Below are 27,959 nucleotides of genomic sequence, written 5' to 3'. Positions count from 1 at the left end.
TTAAGGAATGGAGCTCAGGACCTAAGGAAAAAGCCCTTTTTACTAGTAAAAGCAGGGAGGGTGATGAGCAGGTCAGCTCTGCCTTCGCAGCTGCCCCTGAGAGGGCGCTGTTCCCACAGTAACCTCCCCAGGCCTGGCCTGAAATACCAGCGCCTTCCCACAGGACTCAGCAGCATCCCGGCTTCCCAGGCAGCAAAGCCCGCGGGTCCCCAGCGGAGCATCATCTGCCCACAAACATGGCTGCGCCCTGCTCAGCTTCTCCTGGCCGCCGGGGCCCGCGGGCCGGGCTGGCCTTGCCAGTACTCGGGGACTTCCTCCCGGAGCCCGCTTCCTGCACCGCTGGCATTTAAACCTGCGCCTGGGGCTGCGAACGCCGAGCTGGGAGCTGGCCGAGGGCTGGTGCACCCACCGCCCCATCCCCCTGAGCGACCTGGCTGGGCAGGAGCGGAGCCGGAGCATCCCCTAAGCTGTGCCCGGGTCCGAGCTGGAGCGGTCTGGGAGGGGGAGACCCCGGACCCCGGCATCTGGCAGTTCAATTACAGGTTTGACTTTTTAATTTCCAAGATCGCGACCCTCGCGCCCAGCCCCGATCCTTCTTCCTGCCCTCCGGCCTGGGTTGCTGGATGAAGCTGGGGCTGGGCTTGGTCCCAGGAGCTTGGAAAGAGCTCGTTCTCCGCCCCGCAGCGGCATTGCTCCGGGGACCTCCGAGCCGCGCGCCCCGGGCATGGTGCAGCTGAGCCCCGCGCTCGGGTGAGGCGGAGGCGGCGCGGTTCCGAGCCCAGCGGGCCCGCCCTGCGTGGCATCCCCCCTTCCACCCCGCCTCCCCGAGGAGCCAAGGGCAGCGGACGCGGGGCTCCGCGCCCTCCTGCTGGGCTGCGCGCAGGGGGCCAGCAGCCGCCGCGATGTTCAGCTGGCTGAGCACCGATGACCGGCGGAGGAAGGACCCCGAGGTCTTCCAGACGGTGAGCGAGGGGCTCAAGAAACTCTACAAGAGCAAGCTGCTGCCCCTGGAAGAGCATTACCGCTTCCACGAGTTTCACTCGCCCGCCCTGGAGGATGCCGACTTTGACAACAAGCCCATGGTCTTACTGGTGGGCCAGTACTCCACTGGGAAGACCACTTTCATCAGGTGAGCCAGTCCAGGGTCCCCTAGGCCCCCACCCCCCACCCCCGGCAGCCCCACCCTGCCTCCCAGCGCTTAAGCCTTCCATTCACTCCTGGTGCCGTGTCCCGCCCCCCCCCCCTTCCCCCCCAGGCTGGGCACTGTCATCTCTCCGGGACTCTGAAGAAATCTTTGCATGTTCATGTGTCCAAAGCTTACCCCACAATTTCACTGCTGGTCCCCCACCCCATCCTACTGAATGCCTCTCCACTGAGCGTAGAGCCTTGGCTCAAGTGGTCAGTTTGAAAGGTTGAAAAATCAGAGCCATCCTAGTCTCCCCATTTTATGGATGGTGAAACCAAGGCCCAGGAGACATGAGTGGGAAATCCCTTATCCCAAGAGTGCCGTGTGGGAATATCTTACACCCTCACGTTTTAGGGACATGCCCTTTAGGGCCACTTCTGTTTCCTTTGCCTTGTAACGGTTTCAGCCATTCACGTGGGGGCTTTACAATAGCAGCTGACGAGGTGGGCTGGGGACCCTGTAGCTTCCCTGCCTGGCAGTGCCTCTTGTCCTTTTATCATTTTCCTCCGCGGGGCAAAGCTCAGACATGTTATCTCCTGGAGACTGGACAGAGCAGTATCGGAAAGAGCATGTTGTTTTTAAAAATCTTTTCCCTTGTTTGATGCTAATGGCTCGGTAATAATATTGAAGTCTTTTAGAGGTGGAAGGGATATTGTTGATTGTCTCATCCAGCTTAACGGGTGAGATAACTGAGGCATGGAGAGGTTAGCTTCACGGCCCAGCGTCATCTCACTGTGGGGGGAGGCCAATGTGGGATGCTGATCCTTGACCCTTGGAAGTAGATGCTGGGCTAAATGCCTGTGACTTTGAGGGTGAGTCATCCATTCCCTTGAATCACAGAGTCCTTGGGCTGGAGAGATCCTCCAGAAGTCAACATGTCCACCCTGCATTCGGAGAGGTCTGCATATGGGCCGCTAGTGGGATGAGAATCCCTCTTATCTCTAGACGACAGGCTTTTCTCCAGTCCTCAGGCCACACAGCCTTCAAGGCCAGCCATTTCCCTCAGCCTCATCTACAGCCCTGGCCAAGCTCTTGGTGCTTAGGGTGTTTTATGGTGAGAGGCAGGCTCCTACAGCATAGCAATGGGTTCCGTGGCCTCCAAAAGTCAACAGTGCTCATCCCTTGCAGGCTTGAAAGCGGGGTGCTCTTGTTTCCATTCCTTGACTGAGCACCTGCAGCCCTCACCACCAGTCTTTGATTGGCAAAGAAAAGCAGCAACGGGAACAGTCTGGTTTCTGATTTTCTATATACAAATGTTCTCTTCACAGTAGACTTTCATAACACACGCTTTCTGCAAGTTGCGCATGCTCCACACTAACATGTTGTGTCTGAATAGACCGCCAGATCAAGTTCATCCTTGGGGAGGCGGATAGCCTTGGGCTCAGCAGCATGGAGAGACTGAGTGATTTCTGAATAAGTTTGGTCCCGGGTGGGGGAGTGGGGCCAGTTGGCTTTCGGATCTCTTATGCTGTTGGAACTACAAGGACCCTTTGCTATGAATTGAACCCATTGCTTCTTAACTTTTTTTTTAAAAAAGTTAGTTCCTCCTTTGAAAATCTGATGGAAGCTGGACTTAACTTTAGAAGAAAATACACATACATCAAAAATTTATATGTAATCTGTGGGCCCGAGGACCACCATGGACTTTTGGGTGAGGGCTCTGATCTAACCCATCTCCTTGACTTTGTTAAATGCCCATTGCTGCCAAGCACACTCTAGAAATATATGGGTTCTGTGCATGATTCCTTTGTAACCTGTGTCCTTTCTCTGGCCTGTATTATGCGCCCACGGGAAGTCCTGGCCATTTACAGATGGCGCCTGCCTCTGCAGAGCCTTCTCTGGCCCACTGGACACCCCTTGGTTCTTTAGAGCTTCTCTTTCCTGTAACAGCAGCACATACAACGGTGCCTCAGCTCCTGGGGCCTCGCCTGGGGTCTCAGCCACGGGAGGTTCCCAGTATCCGTTTGCAGAATGGGAGGGAACGTGGGGAAAAGGCAGGTGTCCCTAGGGTGCTGGATCTCCAGGCAGCAGGCAGGTGTAAGTGCCTCTGTCTGAGACTCTCTCCTGGTTTCGCCTGAGTCATGCTGGCTGTTAACCGGGTCTAGAAAAGTGGCTGGGTCAAGCTGCCATAGATTATTCGTTATCTGAGGGAAACAGGAAGGCTGGGAGGGGCAGATCCCTCCTCTTTCTTATCCTCCGAGTACAAGAGTTCTCTCTCCCCATCATGTCAGTAACTGAATTTAGCTCAGGCATCAAAAGCCGCCTCCCCATGAGGGAGAGTGGGCCAGCAGGGTAGGAGGGCTTGCAGCACAGGGACGCCTTCCCAAACCAAATTGCATGTTTTCCTGCCTTGTCATTAAATCCACTGAACAAGTTATTTTTTTTTTTTAATTGGAAAATGCAGAGAATGAATGTACAGAAGAAGAAAGAAGATCACCTATAATCCCACAACACAAGGGAAACCATTTTAAATATCATTCACATGTATATCAATATACGCATATTTCCAGTATGGTTAGCTATTTTATCACCTGGTTAAGATCATCCGTAATGTAATTTTGTATGCTGAGTTGTTTCACTTCCAGCGCGAGCATTTCTCGTGTAAGTTTGAAAATCTTGGTAAGCATTCTTTATAAGAGCCTCCTGCTATTTCGCTGTATGTATATGCAATTATTCACGGCACCAGTCTACTCCTTTTGAATGTTTTAGGATGTTTCAGACTTTTCTACTGTGGCAGTATCACTCTGAATATCTTTGTGGGTAGTGTTTTTCCACACACTGACTGTTTTCTCAGAGATTCCCAGAAGCAAAATCACTAGGCCGAAGGTTATGCAGGGTTGTTTCTGTTTATTTATTTATTCTTTTACGTTTAATTTCGCTATTCAGGGTCCTATTTCTGAATTGCTCTCCAAGAGGGTAAGTTGGTACAGCACCCCTCTCCCAAGCTGCACTGGGGTAGGATGGTCCGAGGGGCGTAGATTTTCAGGTTGTCCCGGCCTCTCAGTCCTCCCTATTCCCGCTTCCTGCCTGGGACACCAGGCTTCTCCCCTCCATCCCAGGCTGAGCCTGTGAGGGGCCTTTCTCTCCGGAATAGAGACTTGCCTCTTCATTCCCAGCCCTGGGCCTTTGCCGCCGGAGTGCCCACCCACTTTCAGTTATATGTACTTGCCGCGGGGTTTATTTCTTTTCTCAGGAAGAACACACAGAAAAGGGCATTCTTTTAATAACTAATTAATGTGCTATGATCTCTGCCTGAAATAACTTCTCTGGCCTAAGGCCCAGCAACCCAGAGTAATAAAATAAACAATAAATTGGCCTTGTGGCTGCTCCCTCCAACACAGGCTGCCTCCTCGGAGTACAGTAGCTCTGTGTCCCTCGGGCCTGGCAGCCTTTCCCTGCCTCTGCTGTTTTTCTCCCTTCACTCTTCCTTCCCCTGGCAGGCAGCCTCCAATCCCTCCTCCCGTGCCCCATTTGGCCCCCTGGTCACAGAGGTGACTAGCCGGCTGGCCCAAGGGCTGCGGAAAGCCCAGCGCTCTCCGGGGCCATAAGGGGGGCCAAACAGAGGACTGGGGGGCGGGGAGGTCAGGCCTGGGGCTGCCAGAACCAAGCTGCCTGTGTCTGCACAGGGAGGTCTGGGCTGACCTCAAGGCCTGGGTGGCCCTTCTACGGCATGACTTGGCCTCTGAAGTATGAGCACACAGTAGGAGCTGCTACTAGTTGACCCTTTCAACCTCTCCCTCTTCTTCAGGGGGATGTTTGAACACTCCCCCAAAGTGACTCAGCTTTACCTGTGGCTGCTTCATCCCTACCGCCTAGGCCTCACCTCATACATTACAGCATCACCATCCCATCCCCTTCCAGGTAGACCCACTGACCGCCGCCAGGTCTATCCCACCAGGCACAGTCCCTGCAACACCTCTGTCTTGTCCAGCCTGCACTCAGTGGGCATCCTTTTTCTGTCAGGGCTCGGATCTGCTGGGCCCTAAGTGAGGCTGGGTCCGCCTGTCCCAGGGCCAGCTTAAGATCCCGCTTGGAAGTCAGGTGTGTGGAGGGCATCAGGAGCAGTGCTGCCTGGGAGGAGAAGGGCCCTGGAGAAAGGCTCTACCTCATCAGCCTTGGCAATGAGGCCAGGCCATGGATAGAATATGGCCTGCTGCTCAGCAGGATCCGGGCTCCAGCGGCCACCAATAAAAGACTTTGTTAGCAAGAGCTATCCCTCCTGTTGCCTCACCTCTATCCTGTGAATCGTAACAACCGCCTCCGAGGGTTCCTCGGGATTAGAAGGGGAAGGGACCAAGGTAGCTCCAGTGCCTTTGCAGGCACTCTGCTTGGGGCTTGATCATCCCCTCTCCTCTTTCTAGCAGAGTCTCTAACCAGAGGCTTTGAGGCTGGCCCTCAGGAGGTGGGGGAAGCCCTTGGGGGCCCCTCCCACAGCCAGGGTGATGGGACTGGATCCTGTGCTGGGAGAGCTGGAAGAGGGGCCTGAGCCCCAGTGCCGGGGAGTGGGCGGGCGAGGGGAAGGGAGAGGGAGGCTTGGCAGTGTGGCCACCCGTCTTGGTGCTGGGGTCGCCTCATTTGGTGGCAGAGCTGCTGTGCCCCAGGGACAGTGGTGGCTGCTCTGCTCTGAGGAGCACAGAGCTGACTCAGACCTCAACCGCACCATCAGGGGTCTCCCCCACCTACTCCCTCATTTTGTGTCTCTGGGGTGCTTTACAGTCTCCCTAAAACCCGCTGAGACTGACAGGGCAAGTATGATTGTTGGGACTCCGTTTAATTTTATCTTTTGTTTTAATTTTTTAAAAAAATGTTTAAGAGTAAAATGTTTGAGAGTTTTACAGATGTTCCCTCTTTTTCCCCCTCCTTGCCCACTCCACCGGGTTCCCACCCCATCCCAGGCCTTCACCACCCTATTGTCTGTGTCCACAGACAAGATAGACCAAAGACTCAGGTCTATAACACGAATACCTATGATACAAGGCAGGAAGTGACACGTGCCTTTCGAGTCTACACAAGATATGCAAATTAAGAGCTTTGTGATTTTTCTGGGAAGAGTGTAAGTCAGGTTTGGGATGACAGAATGAATCCATTTAGGCCTCATTGGGGCGGCTGCGGGACTGGATTTGGAGACTCTGTAGAAATGCGCTGAGTACTAACAGGCAACAATGAGGTGTTTGTATCCGCTAATTATTATCTCTTCCCCGATGAGCAAATGTCTGGTGTAACCTTTGTTTTTCCCCAAGCTCATGGATGTCCTATCGAAACCTTCAGGCTGACCCTATGGCTAGTTAGAAACCAAGGTTTATCCCCTTTTTATAAACCAGAGACACTGAGCCACTGGACTGTGGGGTGATATGTCCAAGGTCCTATCTGTGATGGAGGAGCCACCCAGCAAGGTGCGTTCTGGGCTGAGGCAACGCAGAGGGCCCAGGGCATCATGTTTGCAGAGCCCGTCCCTCTGTTAGGGGCGGGCGCCGTCCCAGCAGCAGCCGAGGCCTGGCCCACTGCTGCGGAGAGCGGTACTTTGGAATCAGACTAAGTTAAGAGTCTTGGCTCCATGCCTTTCCCTGGGTGCTTAAGTCACCACTAAAGCAGACTGCATGCTTAGACTGCCAGGCAAGCAGGACATACACACACACACACACAAATGAGGAAAATGCCATGAAATAATTTGCTGAAGAAAAATGTACAACAAAGTAGTTCTCACAGAAAAAAAAATCAGCCTTGTGTAGGACTTCCATACAACTATTTTGTGGTTTTAGTACTTATGTGCTTTTCATCAGATGGCAGGGGATGGCGTGGTGGGGGGCACAATGGACCAAAATCTTAGCTCTTAACATTGCTAATTATTTCCATTTGGCCATGAACTTGGACAACGTATATCTCAATTTACTCCACTGCAAAACTGAAATAATGCTGCCATCTCACAGTGCGTGTAGGATCAATTCCGTGGAATAATGTGGGGAAAGGTCCCGGAACAGCACTGCCCCTCCGCAGCCCCTCCTTGCCCTTGCACGTCCTGGCCTCGGCCGTTCCCACCCAGGCTTGCATTCACTTGGCTTTGTGTCTGCTGCCGTGGGAATGGTTGCGCCTGGCAACAGAGGCGATCTGTATCACTTCCCACAGAGCAGCAGTGAGGAGATCCCTCAATAGGTTGTCCTTTCCTGACACAGTGGAGGCTTTGTGAAGGGGGCACTCTGTGCTGCAAGCCATACCCAAATGTCCCTGAGAATTCACCCAGCTCCGGGTCTCTTCCCGGCCCCCCTGTGTCCCTGGACGTGCTGCTGGCTTTTCTGGACTCTGTGTTCCTCCAGGCCCATGTGTGGTCAGCAAGTTTGGGCTCCTGTGGGCTTTGCCACAGGGGCAGGAGAGCCGGCCCAGCCTTCAGGCCCTTGCTCAGACAGACCCAGGCTGGGGCTCCGGCACATCCCGGGGAAGTGGCCCTGTCATGCTGGGAAGTTGCCCTTTGATCATCTGATCTCACAGCATGTCTCTCAGGGATGGAATCTGAGCCGCCTGGGTCAGCAGGATACTCCATCACTGCCATTTGGCCCTGTTCGGTCTGAGCATTCTCAAAGCTGCCGCCGAATGGCTTTTCCCCACTTCTGTCTCTGTCAGCTTCCCTCAAGCCTTTGGTCATATCTACCAGCCCCTCCTACCTCAGAACTCACACTTAGGGCTTCTCACCCACGTGTTCACGGGGCAGGGGCTCCTGGCACACAGACAGAATGGATGGGGTTCCCCTGGCATGGTGTTGGTTCTCATGAAATGTCTTCGCAGGGAAATCTGGCTTTACTATTTTTAAGTCCCAAGAATGTCCTTTGAGAGCCAGGGGGCCTGGGGCCTACTCTGGTCACTTGATAGCAACAGCTTTTGCATATCATGCGTCACCCATTGAGGCTTCGCTGAGAACCCCTAGGACAGGCATGTATAGATAAGAGTACATTCCTGGGTTTGTAGGACCCAGAGCCTACCTTTCTTCCAAAGCTTGGGCCCTGGACAGCCTCCTGCCAAGCCATATTCCTTCGTGACCTTCTTGTACCATTCCGCATTCTAGTCCCATGTGGGGCTCAGCCGTTACATATTTCCTGGTCAAGAGGAGACCTATGGTGGGAAAGGAGATAGTCAAGGTAGTGGTTAGGAACGTAAATTCTCACATCCAAGTAACAGGTTCAAATCCTAGCTCAGCTATGTACCTATTGCATGACCTGAGGCAAATTGTCTAACTTTGTCTCCCCCTCTTTAACCTGGGATGATAAATCTAGGTGCCAGGCTCTGGGTTAGGTGCTGAAGGGCTGTAACTAGTTTAACCCTCGGAACACCCTAAGAGGTGGGCTTTCTTATTAGGCCTACTTGACAGTAAGGATCATAGTACTCAACTCAGAGTGGATGTAAAGATGAAATGAGATAATCCATAGAAAAACCTAGAACAGGGCTTGGCACATCACAGGTGCTTGATAAATTAGAACTATTACCTCCCGTGTGATGGAGGAAGGTACTGAAGCTCATAGAGGCCCAGTGCCTTCTGAAAGGCATATCCCTCCTAGTTAAAAACCAGGCCTGCTGGCCCCGGGCTGCTGAGATTCCCTGCCTCTCCTGTGAGGGCCTGAAGGAGGAGGCAGGAAGTGCTCTCCAAGCACTGCAGCTGTTGGACGTCTCCTCATTCATAACCCAAGTGCCAGGTTTCACAATGATCCTCTGATGGAGGAAATCCTGCTTCACACCCAGATTGTCGGGCTGGGATGCTGGAGGGAGACGAAGGGCTTCCCCAGGCCACCTAAACCCTCTGGTGTGTGCTGGGGGTTGGGAGCCTTCTGGGCACCAGCTTCTCTATTGGATCCCCGGGGACGACCCATAGCAACCGGCTTAAACTGCCTGAACCACAGAGTCATATAATAGCTCCAAACCCTTCTCGGAGGCACAAGCAGGAGACCCACGACCTGGAAAAAACCCCAGCGCCACCACCCTGTGAGCAGAGCAGGACCGCTGCTGCAGGCCCACCTGGGGGAGGCATGGGATGGGCAGAGCACTTGGGCCCTGGAGACATGGCCTCTGGTCCCAGCTCTGCCCTGACCTTCCCTGGGGTCTGCGTCACCTCTCTCTGCAGTGACTTCCTCAGGGTAGAAGGCAGATGAAGGGCAAAGGATTTGGTTTTAGATTGATTTCGGTCTGTGTTTCAGCTCTTACTATTAGCTGTTAAACTTGGAGAAAGTCACATACCCCTCCCAGGCCTCTGTTTCTTTAATCCCTACCTAGAGGGCTGCAGTGAGACTTGAAGGAGATATGGTCCCAAAATGATTGGTGTGATGCCTGGCATGGAATGCTATGGAGTGTCAGTGGTCTTTTCAGTGAAATGGGAGTGCTGTCAACCCCAGCTGCACATTGGGGTCACCTGAGGAGCTCCTACCAAGCACCAGTGGCCAGAGCCCCGCCTCTAAGTGATTGGGTCAGAACCTCCGGGGGTGGGGACCAGGCATCTTAGCTAGAGCTCCGAGGTAGTTCAGCTGTGAAGCTGGGGTGAGGACCACTGGTCCAGGAGGTCTCCATGTTCCCCTCCCAACTAACAGTCTCTGATTCCACCTCTCTTCTCTTGGGAGCCCTCAAGGTTCAGGAGGTTCTCGGCACAGTGAGGGCTCACCCCAGAGTCTGTGTTTGTTGGTCATTACACCCTTAGCTCCTCATCCATCATGGTCCTGGGACTCTCCTCTGCTCAGTCCCAACTGGAGGCAGTTCTGGGCTCCTCCCCTGAATTCAGCCTCATGCTATTTGGACCCAAAGCTGTTCTGAGCTTCTTCTAAATGACTCAGTTGTCCTTAGGAGCTATTCTCTTTGTTCTCTGGCTCGTCATGTGCCTTTGCTTTTGACTTCTAAAGGGGGCTGTGCAGAAGGGCATGGCCTTGGGCTGTCACTGTCCTGGCCAGGAGAAGAGCAAAGAAAGGGATCTGGCAACTAGAGAGTAGACCAGAAGTCTAGAGGGATTGGAGATCCACTTATCATAATGTAGCTGTCACACTGGCTATATTTTTTTTTTTAAAAAAAAACTGATTTCAGAGAGGAAAGGAGAAGGAGAAAGAAATAGAAGCATCAATGATGAGAGTCATTGATCGGCTGCCTCCTGCACGCCCTCCACCGGGGATTGAGCCCACAACCTGGTCATATGCCCTGAATCAGGAATTGAACAGCAACCTCCTGGTTCATAGGTTGATGCTCTACCGCTGGGCCACACCAGTCAGGTACACTAGCTGTATTTTTGTCTCATATATGAGCTAGTTTTCTATTAAAGGACTTGACTAGCCAGATAAATAAATAATGACCTGTGGAAAGCTGGCAGAGCCCATGGATGCTCTAATTCTAACCAAGTCTTTATGCAGATCCATCAGCAGTTGTAAAGTCTGCGATACTCTGTGCCACAATCACTGTCAATCCGCGTTTCAGCTCTGAGCTCAAACCTTGCATTTTCCCCCCTACTGATTCATGGAGAGGAAAAGATAAGAACCAAGAAGAACAGATTTTGTATTTTAAGTTCAGTTGTAATCCCACCTTCTCCACCACGTCTTTGAAACCCTGCCCAGCAGTCCTCTCTCCCTGCCGAAAAATCCCGTGGCTCTGCCCTTGTATCCTGCCTCTTAGTAGATGCTCCATATTGATCTCCCAGCAGAATCCCTGTTTTATGACTCTGCTCCCTCTGCCAGGTACCTGCTGGAACAGGATTTTCCAGGCATGAGGATTGGGCCGGAGCCGACCACCGACTCCTTCATTGCAGTGATGCATGGTGAGATGGACGGGACCATCCCTGGGAATGCCCTGGTGGTGGATCCTAAAAAACCCTTCCGGAAACTCAACGCCTTTGGCAATGCCTTCTTGAACAGGTGAGTGCGGAGGGAACATACACACTGACTTTTCTTCTTCTTGGAGTCTGAGAAGGGAAAACACAGGGCCGAGTCTTGGGAGGCGTGGTGCCTTTCCCACGCCTAAAGTCTCTCTGAATTGTCCCTTCCTTGCTCAGAATATAACTGAGCCAGTCACTATAGAGTAGGGATGCAGGAGCTGCAGATGCTAGGCTGCCTTCTCCTGATCAAGGAGCAGGGAAGGGTACCGCAAGGTGAATCACACACACCCATCTCTCTGCACCTCCTTCCAATAAGAGCAGAGAGCACTCACAGCCTTTGCCTGTGCTACCAAGGGATTTGCATCCAAATGGAAGGAGGCAGAGGAAGGTTTTTCTCTGTCACTGGACACGGTTTTCACTGGTGGAACGAACCCTGGACTTAAGGTGGAAGTCCTGAGTTTGACTTTCCTACAAACCTCCTTGTGTGACCTTGGACAGGTCACAAGTAAAAGCCTGCAGACACCAGAGTGGTTGTGATGATTTGAGTGGGAAAGCTGTAGGGAATGCTTGGTAGGCTGATCCAGGTCTTCCTGTTTTTGCTTAACGAAAATGCAGGATATCCCCTGATAGCACTTTTTCTATAAACTCATACCACATTTTTGCATGAGTATTGCACTGAAAGTTTTTAAACTACTTTCCCTAATTGGAGGGATTTAGTGAAGAGGGAAAGGCTATGGGCTTTGCTTTTGGACAGACCTGGGTTCAAATCCTGCCAAGTAGCACCATGGATCTCAGACAAATTGCCTAACTTCTCTGTGTCTCACTTTTCCCATCTGTGAAAGAGGATAATACTAATACCCTCCTTCCAGGCAAGAGCAACTGAGATGGTCTTAAGGGAAGTTGGCATTTGACATGGGTGATCAAGATGAGTGAGGTGACACTGAAAGTGTAAAAAACAAAACAAAACAAAACAAAAAAAAAACACAACCCAGCATTCCAGGCAAATGACATTCCACCCAGAGGGGAATGAAAGAATGTGGCTTAGTGCAGGAACCCTGTGACCAGAATTGGGGAAGCTTCGTGCTTTTCTGACTGTGGGCTGGGGATCTGCCAGGCATGTCCATTGCAAGGGCAACAGCCACTCACTGCAGCCACTCACAGGAGGCTGCACCCCAGACCTCAGATTGCCCATCTCTGTGCCCCTCAGCCAGCCTACAGCAGCCTACACCATGTCCCCCGTCAAATTCCCGCCCTTCTCCAATCACCGCACCTCCTTCTTACGGCATTTGGCCTCCTTCCCTTCTAGAGAGAATAGGAAGCTGTGTCCATAGATCCATCTCGTTGTTTGTTTAATCTGCTGTAAACAAGTTCATCTGCCTTTGTCCTCACTTCCTCCTCGGGGGCGTAGAGAGCTGTGGCTTCTCTTGTCCTCACAAGGTCTAACTCCTGCCTCATCGTGTCCTGGGGCTAAGGGACATTTTCTCAGGGACCCTCTCCATCAGTGACTGCTTCTCCTTCTGACCACTTCACCCTCACTTGGCTCCTTCCCTTCACAGGAAAATCTCCTCTTGATAACCCGAAAGCAGGTCCTGCTAACTTTCACTCTCCCTCTCTTCTTATAGCCAAGTTTCTTGGCTTCATCTCCTCGTTTCTTCCTGTCCCCCAACCTGTGGAATGTAGCTTCACCCTACCACAGCTGCTTGTGTGAAGGTCACCGTGACCTCTTAGTGATCATAAGCAGGGCTTCTTTCCACCCTTACATTACCTCCTTGGTATTTGTCTCTCTTGACCACCATCCTCTCTCCTCCTGCCTCCCTGATCAGGCCCTCTCTGCATCCATTCTCCTCTGTATCCCCTTTTTCTCTGGCCCCGATGACCTGGTGTCACCTTTAGTTGGCCCATCATCGCTTCCTGCCTTTCTTACTCCATATGCTTGGCCTGGGTTTGGCCTCAGCCACAACCCTGGCCCCAGATACCAAATGACAGAAAGCCCAGCTCAAACTAGCTTCAGCAAGATGGGGGATGTGCTGTAGAACACTGGGGTGTGCCATAGAACCTCAGGAGCAGAATTTAGCTGGGTCTCAGGTGTAATGGACACCATGGACTTCGACAGGACAGGGGCTGTGTCACTTACTGTTCTACCTCTCTTATCTGGGCTAGTGCCAGGCATGCAGCAGACCCTCCATAAGTATTTGTGGAACTGAACTGGACATGCTGACAACCATCATATCGGATCATGTCGTTCTTTGGCTTAAAGCATTCTGATGGGTTTCTACTGCCTTCAGCATAAAATTTTAATGTGACTTTCAAGGTCCTTGAGATCTGGCCTCCCGCCTCCTCCCTGTCTAGCTTCATCTCTGGCCACTCCAGCCTTACTGCCCTCGCCTCGATGATGTGTACCCATAGGTGCACGCGCTGTCTCATTTCTGTGCTGCCTTTGCACCTACTTCTACTAGTTGCCACTCAGAGCCTTAATGCAACAGAAATGTGTTATCTCATAGTTCTGGAGGCCAGAGCTGAAGCCAAGGTATGGCAAGGCCATGCTCCCTCGGAAGATTCTAGAGGAACATCCTCTCTTGCCTCTTCCCTCTCCCGGTGGGTCAGGTGTTCCTGGTAGTAGAAGCATGATTCCAACCTCTGCTTGTGCGTGTCTGGCTTCGCATGTGTTCTCATCTTATAGTGTTGTTTTATAGAATTGTACACCTGAGATCTACAGAATGTTATTATCCAGTGTTGCCCTAACTTAATTTTTAAAAGGACACCAGTTTTATTGGATTAGGGGCCTACCCTACTCTAGTATGATTCCACCTTAAATAATTACATCTACAGAGACCCTATTTTGAAAAAATGGTCACTTTCTAGACCCCCTAGGGGTTAGGACTTCAACAGATCTCATTGGGGGACAAAATTCAACCCATAACACTGCTCTTTCACTACTACCTCTTATCTCAGTCTGGAATACTGTCTTCTCTCCACTACCCATTCACTGATATACACATACCCGCATGCGCGCTCGCAAACACACACACACACACACACACACACACACACATGCCTGCATTCTTATCTGCCTGGCAAATGCTTATTATCTTTTGAAGTCTTAGTTCAAGTTCGGCCTCCTCTGTGAAGGCCTCCCCTCCTCCTTTCTTCCCATGTTTCCTGTATCTCTGCCATTTCACATAATATTCCTGGGAGAGTAAGACACCTTTTTACCTTCTACCAAAAGTACCCTTTTAGCTTCCACCAAAAATGGCATATGAGAGTGAAGGCTGAAGTAAGAAGGATCTAAGTTAGGTTTACCAGTGTGTCGTTGAGACTTCAGGATGTAACACTATAAATGTTTTTCTTTGAATAAGGCTTGACTGCTATCCTAAAAGCAAAGTTTGATATTTGGATAGCCCTTTGAGGCCCAAGCAAATGTTTCTGGGTGATATGACCCCTTCATCAAGGCCAGTTCCAGTGCCACTTCCTCCAGGAGGCTGTCCTGGACTACATCTCTCCACCTTGGGTCTCCTGAACCCTTTGCCTGGCCTTTCTCAGGTTGGCCACATGCTGCCACCTTTCTCAGGTTGGCCACATGCTGCCAACCCTCACCAGACTGGGTTGGTTCCCTGGCAGTAAGGCTCGAGTTCTGGACATCTTGATGTTCCTGACAGCGGGGGTCACAGTGCAGGACCCTGGCTGCCCAGGCTCTCCCAGGAGCTGCTTCAGCAGACAGGTCTTAGGCCCAGCACTGTGGTTAAGTCTGACATGGAGCTGGGCGTCTGCATGGGAAGGCAGCCAGGTTTCTGAACCTCTGCCCCCGGGCAGGGAAGGTGGACATGCGGCTGAAACAAGGATGTGTCAGGCAACGTGAGGACGGTGGCTCACCTCGGACTCCTGTCGTCCATGCAGGTTCGTGTGTGCCCAGCTGCCCAACCCTGTGCTGGAGAGCATCAGCATCATCGACACGCCAGGCATCCTCTCTGGGGAAAAGCAGAGGATCAGCCGAGGTAGGGTTGGCGGGCTCTATGCTCTGTTCTTCCAGGTGTGTTCTCTCACTTCCAATCCAGGATCAGGCCTCCAGGGCCTTGCTGTCTCCCCTGATGAACCGGTGCTGCGCCGTGAGCTGTATGGGATGGTCCGAGGCAGTGGCCAGGGGACCAGGGTGGGTCTACCGTGGCTCGGGAGACAGCTGGCCTCTGTCTTCTCTGTAAAAGGGAGACATCAGTATCTGCCTTTCCTCCCTCATCGAGGTTACTCATGCTCCAAGCGATACCTAATGTGGGCCAGCCCCTGGTCGCTTCTGAAGTCCCTGCAGTCTCTGCCCCGGAGCTTGCTGCTCTGCAGGGTGACGGGCGGGCGAGGCAGAGAACTTCAGCTCCACAATGTGAGGACAGCGTGCGCTGGGCCTGGGGATGGGAGCTGGGATGTGAGAGCACTTTGAAAACTGCTCACTCCGGACAGAAAGGGGGGAAACCGTGCCTTAGGGAGATCTCCCCCAGGGTGGCTAGGAGCTGGAATTCGAGCCAGACTGCCAGGGTTCCAAGCCTGCCTCTGCCACTTCCTGGCGGCCTGAACTGGGGCAGGTTTGCTTGCTCTGGTTGGTTCATCTGTAAAGTAGGGAGAAATAATTCTATCTATCGGATAGGTTGTTTGAGGATTAAAAGAAATAATGTAGATTAAAAGCTTTCTGCCTGGCACATAGCAGTGCCCAGTAAGGTGTTATAGATCCTCACCATCATCATCACTGCTTTTTCCAGCTAGACTGATGCTGTTTAAAGCTAAAACAACTGCCCCTCACCCCCAGCCTCCCCTGCCGCGGTGTGCTGTGTGCCTCAGGTGACGCCTCTACCCTTTCTGTGCCCTGTATCTCTGGCAAGAAAAGCAGATGAGGCACACCCATCCGGTAGTGGAGCTGGGAGCTGAGCTAGAGCCAAATCAGCACTCGGAAGTCAGCATCCGGGAAGGAAAGGCTTTGGCCTGGCAAGAGCTCCCTGGGCAGCGGCTGGAACTCTCGCCTCGCCTGAACCCTTAGCTGGCTGTCTGCTTCCCTTGGCCCCTGTGCTCTGCGGCCCAGACAGACAGACAGGTGTTCGAACACCCTCTCCGCCAGGGGCATGGCCTACCAGGGCCAGCACCCGCTCCCCCAGGTTGCGCTGTTTCCTACGGGCAGCCTGTCTCCTCTAGCTGGCTCCGAAGAGCCAGACTCAATCCCTACAAGGCCAGTGCAGCCTGACAGGCGGGTCTGGACTCAAGTTCAGAGATGGGGGTTTAGAACCTGCGCGGCTCTCAGCAGGTCACACTTCCCCCTGAGCCTCGCTGTTCCTGTGTATAAGGAGGAGTAACGACCCCTCAGATGACCTTGTCGGGCCCACAGATGGTAATGGAAACACGGGCATGGATCTCAGAGCGCTCCCTCCTGTCCCCTGACCTGCCAGCCAGGGCCACCCTCTGCAGCTCCAGGGTCATCTGTGTGATGGCCTCCCTGCAGCGGTGTGTGCACAGCCTGTGCAGCTGTGTGTGGCCTCCCTGCTTCAGGGATCCCTGCCTTCCTCTGCTCCTGTCCTATCCCGTTCTCTCTCCACTCCTCTGCCTTCTCTCCTGCCTTCATCTCTAGGCCTCAGCGGCTGCCCTACGCAGATTGGGTGCTTGGCCATCTTCCTGCCCTTCCTGTCCTTTCCCATCTCACGTGACTAAGCCCCTCCTTTGGGAGAAGTGATGCCCAGGAGTGCTCCCCAGGCCAGTTTGTCCCTGCCCTCCTGGTCCAGTCTACCAGTGCAGCCACTGGCAAAGCAGCCGGTGATGGAAACCGGAGCTGGGAGCTGGGCCACAGCACTGCATCGTCAGCCCGGGCAGTGCTGACCTCAGCTCTCCAGGAAACCGGGAGGGAGGGTCACACACTCCCAGATGTCAGGGCACCCCAAGTGAGAAGGATTCCAGTACACAGCGCCCCTCCTCTTCCTTCCTCACAGAGCTGTAGAAGCTGGAGGGTCCGGCTTATACCTACACATAAACACCCACACTCATCTACACACATCCACACACATTTACACCCACACTCATATACACCCACACTCATACACACATCCACACACATAAACACCCACACTCATATACACATATCCACACACATATACAACCACACTCATATATACTCACACTCATACACACATATACATCCACATGCCTATACACCCACACTCATATATACCCACACTCATATATACATCTACACACATAAACACCCACACTCATCCATACACATCCACATATACAACCACACTCATTTACACTCACACTCATACACACATCCACACACATATACATCCACATTCTTATACACCCACACTCATATATACCCACACTCATACATACATCCATACACATATACATCCACATTCATATACACCCACACTCATATACAGCCACACTCATATACATATCCACACACATATACACCCGTACTCATATGCACTTCCACACATAAATACCCATGCTCATATGCACATCATACACACATCCACACCTCCTTCCACACACATACCCCCGCCCCCCCGCAAGTGTGTACATAGAACCAAACGCACTTTATCTGGCTGTGGTCTGGGGCCCTCAGAGCTCCATATTTGGTCCCAGGGCAGAAAGGCACTTCTTCCCTCCCTTCGGCCAGCCCAGGGCAGGGCTGAACCCCCAACCCTGCACAGGGCTGTGTCTCCCAGAAAAAAGGCGCCACTGTGACACTTGCAGAGCCTCCTCTGGGCCGTGGGCCCCGTGTGGAAAGTGCGCTGCTCCCAAGGGCTCCCCAGGCCCCAGGCTTCACAGGAAGGAGGACTCAGACCCCAGGCCAGGCTGGACAAAGCATGGTCTTGCTCAGGGTGTGCCCCATGGCCCAGGCCGGGGGTGGTTATTTTGTGGGGTGGGAGAAAGCAGGGAACATCCCAGCACCCGGGCCTGGGCGGCCACGAGCAGCAGTTGTCTCTGCATGGAGATGCACTGGGTGGGCAGCAGAGGGGCAGGGAGGCATTCTGGGAAGTGACAGGATGTGCAGGCCCAGGACTCATTACTGGGAAGGAGCAAGGAAGCAACACAAGTGGGTGGGTCCCGGAAGCCTGAGTGCCCTCTCACTGGGGAGCCGCATTTCCCGGCTGCTCTCAGTTAGAAATCCCCACCGGCTCCACCCTGGAAAAGCAACCCCCGGACCTGGAGCTCACATCTCTCCCAGCAAGCCCTTCCTGCACAGGTGCGCTCAGCAGCTCTATAGCAGGTGAACCCCTTGCCCAGTCTCAACGCTGCAATGGGAGCTCTGACCTCCTGGCTCCCAGTCTCGTGGCTTCCCAGCACATTTTCATGGAGGTGGGGAGTAGGCATGAGAACAATCTCATCCCCTGAGGAACTCTCACAGCCCTGGCCCATCCCTGGCCCCCTTGCTGGAGCAGGGCCAGCACTTAGAGGCCTCCTGGGCCTCACTGGGACAGCAGGAGAGTCCTGATGCCTTCCCAAGGGCTTGCTGACAGCCTGCAAGCCTTCTGGAAGGCATGTCGTGTGGCATTTGTCACCACAGTCATCTCAATCCTTTCCACATTTTGGAAATCGATGCCTTGTTACTATTTTACTTTATTTTATTTTATTTTATTTTAAATCTTGAAAGAGATTTGGGGGGAGGCAGAGCAGGACCCTAAGCAACTGTCTGTTCTGAGGGCTCAGGCCTCTGGGCTCAGCCAGGCACATGGCAATAAGCACGAAGGGAAGGTAGACAAGAGTCAAGGTTCTGGGTTCTAGTCCCAAGTTTGCCACCACCTGGCTGTGTGAGCCCAGGCCAGCCCGTTCACCTCTGTTCCCTCTCCCTTCCCTGTAAGATGTGCAGGCCCTGTTTACCCCTGGCATCGGCAGATATGAGGATCAATGAGATTGAGTGGCTGAATGTGCCAAGACATGTGCTGCCGTATCCCCTGCGTTTCTCTTTAGACTGCGAAGGAAGCCAGCGGGTCCTTAAGGAGCTGCCTTGCTTATTGGGTTTGTCTCATTGATTTCCTGCTGCCTGGCATTACTTAGATATATTCTCTTTCCCGTCGGCCGGAGCCTGGGGGCCGTGGGGAGAGGCCCAGGTGCCTGCAGGCTGCCCAGTCTCTGGGCCTGGCGCCTGCAATCCAGATCTCTTGGAGCCTGCAGACTTGCGTAAGCAATTCCAGGAAGGCCAGCTTCGGCCTCCATCTCTTGGAGCTCGAATTTCCCCCACCCATGACCATATCTTACGTCATGAGCCCTCAGACTGCTGCAGGAGCCCTAGAGCTCTTGTTATGGGTCTGGGACCCATTCCCGGACCAGTGAGGGAAAGGGGGCCTGTCGCTGGTGTCCTGTCCGCCCCAGGCCCTGGGGCAGAGGCTCCAGACTCAGCCCCTCCCTCTGCAGTCGGATCCTGTTGCCATAGTTCTGCCACTGACCCCTCATTAGTCAGTTGTTGTTATCCCCATTTTACAGCTGAGAAAATGGAGGTTCAGACTTGCCCAAGGCCACACAGTGAGTACATGGGAGAGCCAGTCCCATGCCCTTTTCCTTAAAGGCTCCAGCTCATGTCTTTCAACTGCTCTCACTCCTGGTTGTACATAAGCTGAATCTAGGGCATAATTAACCAGTGAACTGCCATACATCCAAAACGGAAACCATCCTTACTCCACAATATTTTTAATTTAATTGTGTCTGTAGATGCTTATGCATACAAATGGTTCAATCCCCATCTTGGAGGTTGCCCTGATTTTCTGAGCCCTCTGCCCCCTTCCTGCCCACAGTTCTGAAGGACTGCCTTTGGGAGGGGAGAGCAGGCAGTCTACTGGGCTATGCCAAAGGGACGATTAGAAATAGCCAGGAGTGCCTAAAACCGGTTTGGCTCAGTGGATAGAGCATCGACCTGTGGTCAAAAGGGTCCCAGGTTCGATTCCGGTCAAGGGCATGTACCTTGGTTGCAGGCACATCCCCAGTAGGGGGTGTGCAGGAGGCAGCTGATCAATGTTTCTCTCTTATCGATGTTTCTAACTCTATCCCTCTCTCTTTCTCTCTGTAAAAAATCAATAAAATATATATATTTTTTTAAAAGAAAGAAATAGCCAGGAGCAATCCCTTGGGGCGGCGCAGGCAGGGGAGCAGGTGTCGACTGCAGGCTGCAGGCCCACCTGGAACGGGAATGCACAGGCCTTCCAGGCTCTGTGGGAGCTGCTGGCTGGGCCTGTGCAGTGAGCAGGGCAGGGGAGGGCAGGGCAGGGCAGGGTAGAGCAGGTAGACAGGGATGTGGCCAGGTGCTGGACTGCTGCCCGCGTGGCATGTGCAGGGAGCACAGGGACTTGTTGGCCAGGTGAAGTCCTGGCCCCACCCCTTGCCTGCTGTTTAACACTCACTTCATCTCTGAACCTGTTTCCTCCTCTGGAAAGTGGGAATGATACTCCTCACCCCACCTACCTATTATACAACAGAGGGTGTTGTGAGGGTGAAATGAAGTTGTGCTGTAACCATCTTGCCAGCCGGAGCAAGCACTGGATCTGGGGTTAGAGAACTATGTACCGCACCCCACCACTGCCTCCTACAAGTGGGGTGGTCCTGGATGAGTCATGGGGTGACTGCTTCTAGATGGCACTGACAATATCCCTGCCTGGTCACTTTCCTAGGCCCTGCTCCATAAGGGAGAGGGTCAGTTTCCATGAATCAAAAGACTGCTAATGATAATTACCATTTATTGAGCAGTTACTATATGCTGGGCTTTCAGTATATTTAGTCCCTATAGTTCTCTTAATGAGGTACTATCAGTGAGCCCACTGATAGATGAAAACACTGTGACTTAGAGACACAGAGTAACTTGCTCAAGGCCAAATAGTGAAAACAGCGGAAGAATCAGAATTGGAACCCAGATTTGACTCCCAAGATGGTCTTATTTCTACTGCACCTGGTGCATCACCCCAGCTCCTAGCCTGTGCCCTCTGACTGTCCCTCTGCCCACAGGGTATGACTTCGCTGCTGTCCTTGAGTGGTTCGCCGAGCGGGTTGACCGCATCATCCTGCTCTTTGATGCCCACAAGCTGGACATCTCTGACGAGTTCTCCGAGGTCATCAAGGCCCTCAAGAACCACGAGGACAAGATGCGGGTGGTGCTGAACAAGGCCGACCAGATCGAGACCCAGCAGCTGATGCGGGTGTATGGGGCCCTCATGTGGTCCCTGGGGAAGATAGTGAACACCCCGGAGGTGATCCGGGTCTACATCGGCTCCTTCTGGTCCCACCCCCTTCTCATCCCTGACAACCGGAAGCTCTTCGAGGCCGAGGAGCAGGACCTGTTCAAGGACATTCAGAGTTTGCCCCGAAACGCTGCCCTGCGCAAGCTCAATGACCTCATTAAGAGAGCCAGGCTGGCCAAGGTGAGTCTGCCCTTGGGGGTATGGGCAGCATGGGTGGCACCATGTATTTGGGGAGGCGGGGTTTAGCTGCAAGAGCCACCTGCAACCTTCAGCGTTGCCTGCCCATGTGAGCATGTCCTGTAACTACTGTGTCATGAGCTTCAGCCATGCCCATACAGGCAGCCGGGGGCAGGATATGGGGTCACATGGCCAGATTGGAGCTACCTTCCACTGTTTACAAACTGTGATCTCATCCCCAGCAAGGCCCTCCATCTCTCTGAGTCTGTTTCCTCACCTGGGAAATGAAAGAGTTGGAGGATAGAGTAGAATCAGAATGTAAAACCCTTTATTGCCATGCCAGTGACCTCAAAAGCACTCAGTAAATGTTGGCTATTGTTATTGTCTTCCTCATCAGCATTATCTCCAGTATTACCGTCCCTGCTATTGCCTTGACCTTAACCTCCCCACAATCTCGCCTTTCCCCTGAGATCCAGAAAAACAGTTCAGTGCTGCAAGAAGTGAGAGAGCAAGAGTGTGGACAGAAATTATTTTGGAAGTAGGAGCAGGAGGAGGAGGGGTTTATGGGATGAGATGGTTGAGAGCCACCAAGAAGAAAGGAATGGATCCAGGTCTTGATCAGAAGTGTTCTCTCTGCCCATTTCCCAGGTCCATGCCTACATCATCAGCTCTCTGAAGAAGGAGATGCCCTCCGTGTTCGGGAAGGACAACAAGAAGAAGGAGCTGGTGAACAACCTGGCTGAGATTTACGGCCGGATAGAGCGGGAGCACCAGATCTCGCCTGGAGACTTTCCCAACCTGAAGAGGATGCAGGTAACCTCAGGACACAGGGACAGGGAGCAGCCTGAGTATGGAGGAGGCCACACAGGGAGATGCCCTAGGTCTGTCCTTCCCCATGCTGTCACGGGCCTAGCAGGTGTCATACCTGGGGCTGGAGAGAAACGTGGATCCCCAGCGATCCTAGTAGGACAGGGGTGTCCCATGATGTTTGGGGTCTGTACCTCCAGTTCCCTAGTCACAGCCACCACGTCATGTGAGATAGGACAAATCACCTAATGAAGGTTCTCCAGGCCCTCACGTACGTAAGAGTGGCTGGGGACATAGGCCGTGGAGAAGAAGTCTGCCCGGGACCCTGCCATCTTTGTAGCCCACGACAGGCCCCTCTCTTGAGCCAGGGACCATCACATGTGGTGACTCATGTCATTCCCCACATCAGCCCTCTGCAGAAGGCCTTTTCTCCTCCTGTGAAGGATTAGCAAATTGCAGTTGACAAAGATAATTAACCTTCGCAGTTAGCTGCCTGCAGTTTTCTGAGTGTAGTATTCCCGTGGCCTGCTAATAGAAAAGCCAGGAGCTGCCCCCACAGTCCAAGCAAGAAAATACCTCCCCATCCTAGCTGAATCCTCTCTGAGCCTCTGTTCATCTGTAAATCAAGGCCCCAGGCATACTCCGCTATGGATGCTGTGAGCATCCGTGAGATAATTTTTATAAGGTACTCAGTGCAGACCCTGGCACTGACTCACCCTTGAAATGGAGTAAGACGTTACCACCAGGGAAGCTGGGTGGTGAGCAAAAGGGGCTTTCCTATCCATGTAATTTTTGCAACTTCTCATGGCTCTGGATTACATCAAAACATGGTGTTTTAAAAATCAGAGAGTTAGAGAAAACATAGCCCCAGTTGTAGCAGTGATACTGCTTTTGCTCTTGTTGCTGACTTCGATCTGAAGCTTGGGAACCAGTTTCTTCATTAGGTGACTTGTTCTATTTAACATGATGTGGTAGCTGTGACTAGGGAACTGGGGTTTCAGAACTCCCTAGGGTCTCAAATAGACACTTTGAGTTTCCTATCTGATTTAAAAAAATAGACATTCAAAATATACATTTGTTCATGTTTCCACTCATGCCTATAACCACCTACCACGAGCCAGTCACTAACTTCAGAAATTACTTTAACGTTACTTGTGTCTCAATCGACTATGCCCTGGAACATGGTCAACTTGTAGTTTCTCTTTCCATTAAGAGTTTAATGCTCTGTAATCAAACATTTGGGAAGATGATGTTTGAAAGGGGCCATACGACCCCTTTTTTAATGTGAGAGACTCTTTCACAACATAAATGAGTTCATCTCCTGCTATTAGGTATGCTGATCAATAACGTAAGTGGCTGTCCTTTGGGGGAAAGTATGAGGGGGGGCAGGAAGGGGCATAGCCACCGTGCCCCTGGAAGATATTAGGAACCCACCCAGCTATGGACAGAGACCTGAGGGACCTTAAGAGGTCATGCCCTGAGGGCAGGAAAACAGCTGATCCGCCCCTGCTCTCCTCTCCTCCTAGCCCCACCGCCCTGGTTCAGCCTGTCCTTGAAGGGAGGTGAGAAACGCCCAAGCTAACACTGCCTCTTGGAATGTGGCCGTGGGTGTTGGTGGAATTTTTCTACTGTGAACTCGAGGTGCTTGTCGCCAGCCTATCCCCCGTGCACTGGCCTCTTCCCCGGGTCCTGAGGGTGCGGAGGCCTAGCCAGGGCAGGAGTGGAGAGCTCTCACCTCACTCCTGAGGCCCAGGGAAGCCGGGAGTTCTAGACTCAGGACCTTTCAAAAATCACAACGACGTGCAAAGGGGAGCATGTTTCTCTTACCATGTAGCGGGGGTGTCGTGGGGAGGCCAAGAGAGGAGCTGTTGCAAAATCTGCATGTCCGCTGCGTCTACTGTGTGAGGAGCTTCAAGTTGGAGCCAGTGAACACTCGCCCCAGGTGATTCCGATGAGCATCCTGATGAAGAACCCGTGGGCAGGGTTGACCCTGGGCTACTAGTATGTTTTGTTCTGAGCTGCCTGGGCCTGGTTTTTCCTCCCTAAATGGGGATGAGATGTGATTCCCCTCCCTCAGAAGGGCACTAGAGGAGCCAATAAGACCATCTAGTAAAAGCACTCTGCGTTTTCAAGTGTAACCTTATTGAAGTAGAGAGACCCCCCCGCCCCCATGCTCCATCTCGCTCCTTCCCAGCCCCCAAGACGGTTCTACTCCCTCCTGAAAAATCCCAGCCTCAGCACAACATGCCTTCTTTCCCCCTCCTCTCTCAGAGCTTTTATGATTTTGATGTGGCTCAGTTCGGCTTCAGGCCAAAGGGCTGTGGACACCCCAGCCTTAGTGGAAGACAGCATCCCCCTCAGGGGAGGACACTCCTCCCCCTGTCTTCCTGCCTCACCTCCTTTTCTCCCCGCTCTCTGCCCCTCCCCAGGACCAGCTGCAAGCCCAGGACTTCAGCAAATTCCAGCCCCTGAAAAGCAAGCTGCTGGAGGTGGTAGATGACATGCTGGCCCGCGACATCGCCCAGCTCATGGTGCTGGTGCGCCAGGAGGAGTCGCAGCGGCCCGCCCCGATGGTGAAGGGCGGCGCGTTCGAGGGCACCCTGCAAGGCCCCTTCGGGCACGGCTACGGGGAGGGGGCCGGGGAGGGCATCGATGACGCTGAGTGGGTCGTGGCCAGGGACAAGCCCATGTACGACGAGATCTTCTACACCCTGTCACCGGTGGACGGCAAGATCACGGGCGCCAACGCCAAGAAGGAGATGGTGCGCTCCAAGCTGCCCAACACGGTGCTGGGCAAGATCTGGAAGCTGGCGGATGTCGACAAGGATGGCATGCTGGACGACGAGGAGTTCGCCCTGGCCAACCACCTCATCAAGGTCAAGCTGGAGGGCCATGAGCTGCCCAACGAGCTGCCCATCCACCTCCTGCCTCCATCCAAGAGGAAAGTTGCCGACTAATGGGAGGAGGTGGAGGTTCAGAGCAGGCAGGTGTTACAGGAGATGAGAGAGGCGGACACGGACACACACACACACACACACACACACACACACAATCTTGAGAACCACACAGCAAGTGAGAGGGATCAGCCATCCCCAGGTTTCCGGGCTGGACACAACTCCTCATCATCGGCAGAAGCACAGGGTCCCAGCTCCCAAGCCTCCCTCTCCATCCCTCTCTCCTTCCTGACTTCCCCCACCCAGAGACCTGCCTTCTCCTGCAGGGAGTTCACCCACCTACCGGCCCACCCACCTCCACATTCCCCTGACTCAGGACAGATGGAAATACTTTCCACTTAATTGGCGATTCACTTTGTTTTCTGAGCTTTCTCCCTGTCTTTGGCTTCCTGATATGAAATCTGCTCCAAGGCCGGGAGGTGTGCGGGAAGGGGCTGCTGCAAGGAGGGTGCAGGGAGGAGAGGCGTCCCCGGGAAACAGGTCCCAGCCTTGAAGGGACATGGCCCTGAGCTCCCTTCTTGCAGCCAGAGCCGGCTGGCGAGCGGGCAGGGCCAGCAGCACTTGGTGGGCCATCCGTCTGGCCATCTGTCACATCACAGAAGCAAAGTGTGCCTTCTGGCTCGGCGCCCCGCGTTCCTAAAATTGCCGCAGTCCAACAGCGCCAGCGGGAGAGTGGGCCCGCCTGCTGGATGCTGCTCCTGCCTGTCCCTGCTCCACCTCCCACCAGAGCTGAGTCATCCAATGCAGTCACTGGCTATCACGTGGGACCTCGTGCTGACTCTCAGAAAGACTGCCCAGAGGTCTGAGGTGTCCCCCACAGGGCCACCAGCAACGGCAGTGCCCTCGACACATCACTCCCATTCTCGGGGCCCTGCTCCCGCCTCCGTGGTCTCTCCCGTGATTTGCTTCGTGGCCACTGAACCAGTCACTTTGTATGCTATGCTCCTACTGTGATGGAAAACAAAAGCGAGTATAACTTATTTTATATCTATGTCCAGGCTCTAGAGAGAATATCCTATGTATCTATGATGTGCCCACTACTGTAGTGCGTTTGTCATTAGTGTTCATGTTAATACAGCACAGTTATCCTTTGGTACCCTGCTGGCCACAGAGCATCATTCCATGGGCGGCTAGGGGAGAGGGCTGGGTTCTTTCCTGAGATCCCTAGTGGTGTCTTTGGCAGGGGATTGGGCTGCCCTGGCAGCAGCCACATACCCTGTTGGCCTGGTGGCTGCCCTGTGGTTACCTAGGCCGCCCTGTGGAACCACCTCTCCCTGCCCCTCTGCAGTGGGGATGGCCCTCAAGCCCCTGGGCTTCCTTCTACACCCGCACGTTCCTCTGTCTCATGATGTGAAGGGCAAAGGAAGGTCAAGACAAAGAAGTCTAACTTCCTCTCTCAGAGACCACTGGTCAGCTCTGTGCCTCTCTCTGAGCTGAAGGAAAAAGGGAAGGAGACAGAAGAGGGGGGAGAAGTTTCTGTCTTCTTATTTTAGAAGGAACCGGGTGTCAGTCCCCTCGCCCCACAGCCACCTGGACACAGGCACCACCTTCCTTCCCTGCCTCTCTTCCCTCCTTTCTCCAAGACTCCACCCTGGAGAGATCTAGGAGGCCTGGGATTTCTGTGTTGGCACTTTTCCCATCTCCCGAGAAAAAGGAAATGGTGCTTGAGGCTCCTCTCAACAGCTGAGGGTCACTTTCTCTGGGGCTGCCCCTCTGGCTCTTGCTGCCTTGACTTTCTGACCTCTTGCTGGCTCCAGGGTCCTGGGGCTATCATGTGCCTCCACTGGGACACATTTAATAGAAAGCAGATGCATGCCATGGCGGTCTCACAGGCAAGAATCCCTACAGACCCCACTGTGCTGTGGCTCCATCCCCATGCACCCCTCAGCAGGGGTCCCAGAAGTCCTCAGATATGAGGAGCACTCCCTGCACCACTGCCCCAGGAAAGCCTGCTCCTGGCATGAGGGCCACTTCCTGACCAGAGTCTACTTGTGTTCAGGGACACTGCTGGTCACGGCAGGGCCTGGGCCTTCAAGTGAAGAGGGGTGAGAGATGGCCCTAAGACATCCCCACATCCATCTGTCCCCTCTGTTCCAAGAGCTTGTGTTTGTGTGTTAGCTCATCAGAATTAGCAGAACTATCTGGGGAGAATAGGCTTGTTTCTTTTCCCTAGGAGACATGAACTGGTCTCTGTGTGTATTTGTTTCTTTACTCTTTGATTTTCTCTTCCATTCATCCATCTAGCCATGCAGAAGAGGCCCTAAAGTCAAGATAGAAATTCCTTCTCTGAGCCATTGAAAAACGTAATCAATGCCATCTGTGCAGTAGGGACAATTCCAGATGGGTCAGACCAAGTTCTTGCTCTCAAAGAGCTCACAGCCTTCCAGTTAGGGAAACATTTACACAAACATTGATAATACAAGGAGGGACCAGGACAGAATCTGGGGTGGGGTTGGGTGTAGGAAAGGGGGTGGGGGTGGGGGGCACATGAGAGTCAGAAACGGCTTCAAACTTACTTAGGAGGAGATGGCCAGAGAAAGCCTGGGTGAGGGTGGGCACATGAGATGAACCTAAGAGGAAACCTGGGGTCTTCCTCTTATGCCCACTGGCTTCCTTCTCTAACCAAGGAAGATAGGATTTTATACAAAAGCAAACACACAGCACCCCCAGCCCACAAAATCCTGCCTGGCTCAGAACCACTGAGGTGCTTGAGGAAAAGCACGATTCAAATTTTGTGTCTGGAGGCTGCTGGTGTTTCACAGGCCATTTTCAAGTAAAAATGTTATCCGTGTCTTTAAAGTTGAAATTTC

General features: G+C 53.1%; 1 protein-coding gene across 1 annotated transcript; it reads left to right on the top strand.

Moving 5' to 3' along the window:
• The first annotated feature begins 165 nt into the window (after positions 1-165).
• On the top strand, positions 166-27,948 carry EHD3 (EH domain containing 3). Its single transcript, XM_084900176.1, has 6 exons — positions 166-1,129; positions 10,876-11,052; positions 14,907-15,004; positions 20,979-21,391; positions 22,037-22,201; positions 24,625-27,948. The coding sequence occupies exons 1-6, from the start codon at positions 903-905 to the stop codon at positions 25,150-25,152; spliced, it is 1,608 nt and encodes a 535-aa protein (XP_084756302.1). The 5' UTR covers positions 166-902; the 3' UTR covers positions 25,153-27,948.
• Positions 27,949-27,959: the final 11 nt, after the last annotated feature.

This window comes from Pipistrellus hanaki (genome assembly GCF_964339955.1).
Source record: "Pipistrellus hanaki genome assembly, chromosome: 12".
Lineage (NCBI taxonomy): Eukaryota > Metazoa > Chordata > Mammalia > Chiroptera > Vespertilionidae > Pipistrellus > Pipistrellus hanaki.
Note: the sequence above shows the minus strand (reverse complement) of the source record. Positions and strands in the feature narration are given on the sequence as shown.

Coding starts and splice junctions, on each gene's coding strand:
- EHD3 (XM_084900176.1), top strand. CDS start 903: ATGTTCAGCTGGCTGAGCACCGATGACCGGCGGAGGAAGGACCCCGAG. Junction 1,130..10,875: donor GGGAAGACCACTTTCATCAG/GTGAGCCAGTCC, acceptor TCCCTCTGCCAG/GTACCTGCTGGAACAGGATT. Junction 21,392..22,036: donor AGAGAGCCAGGCTGGCCAAG/GTGAGTCTGCCC, acceptor CCCATTTCCCAG/GTCCATGCCTACATCATCAG.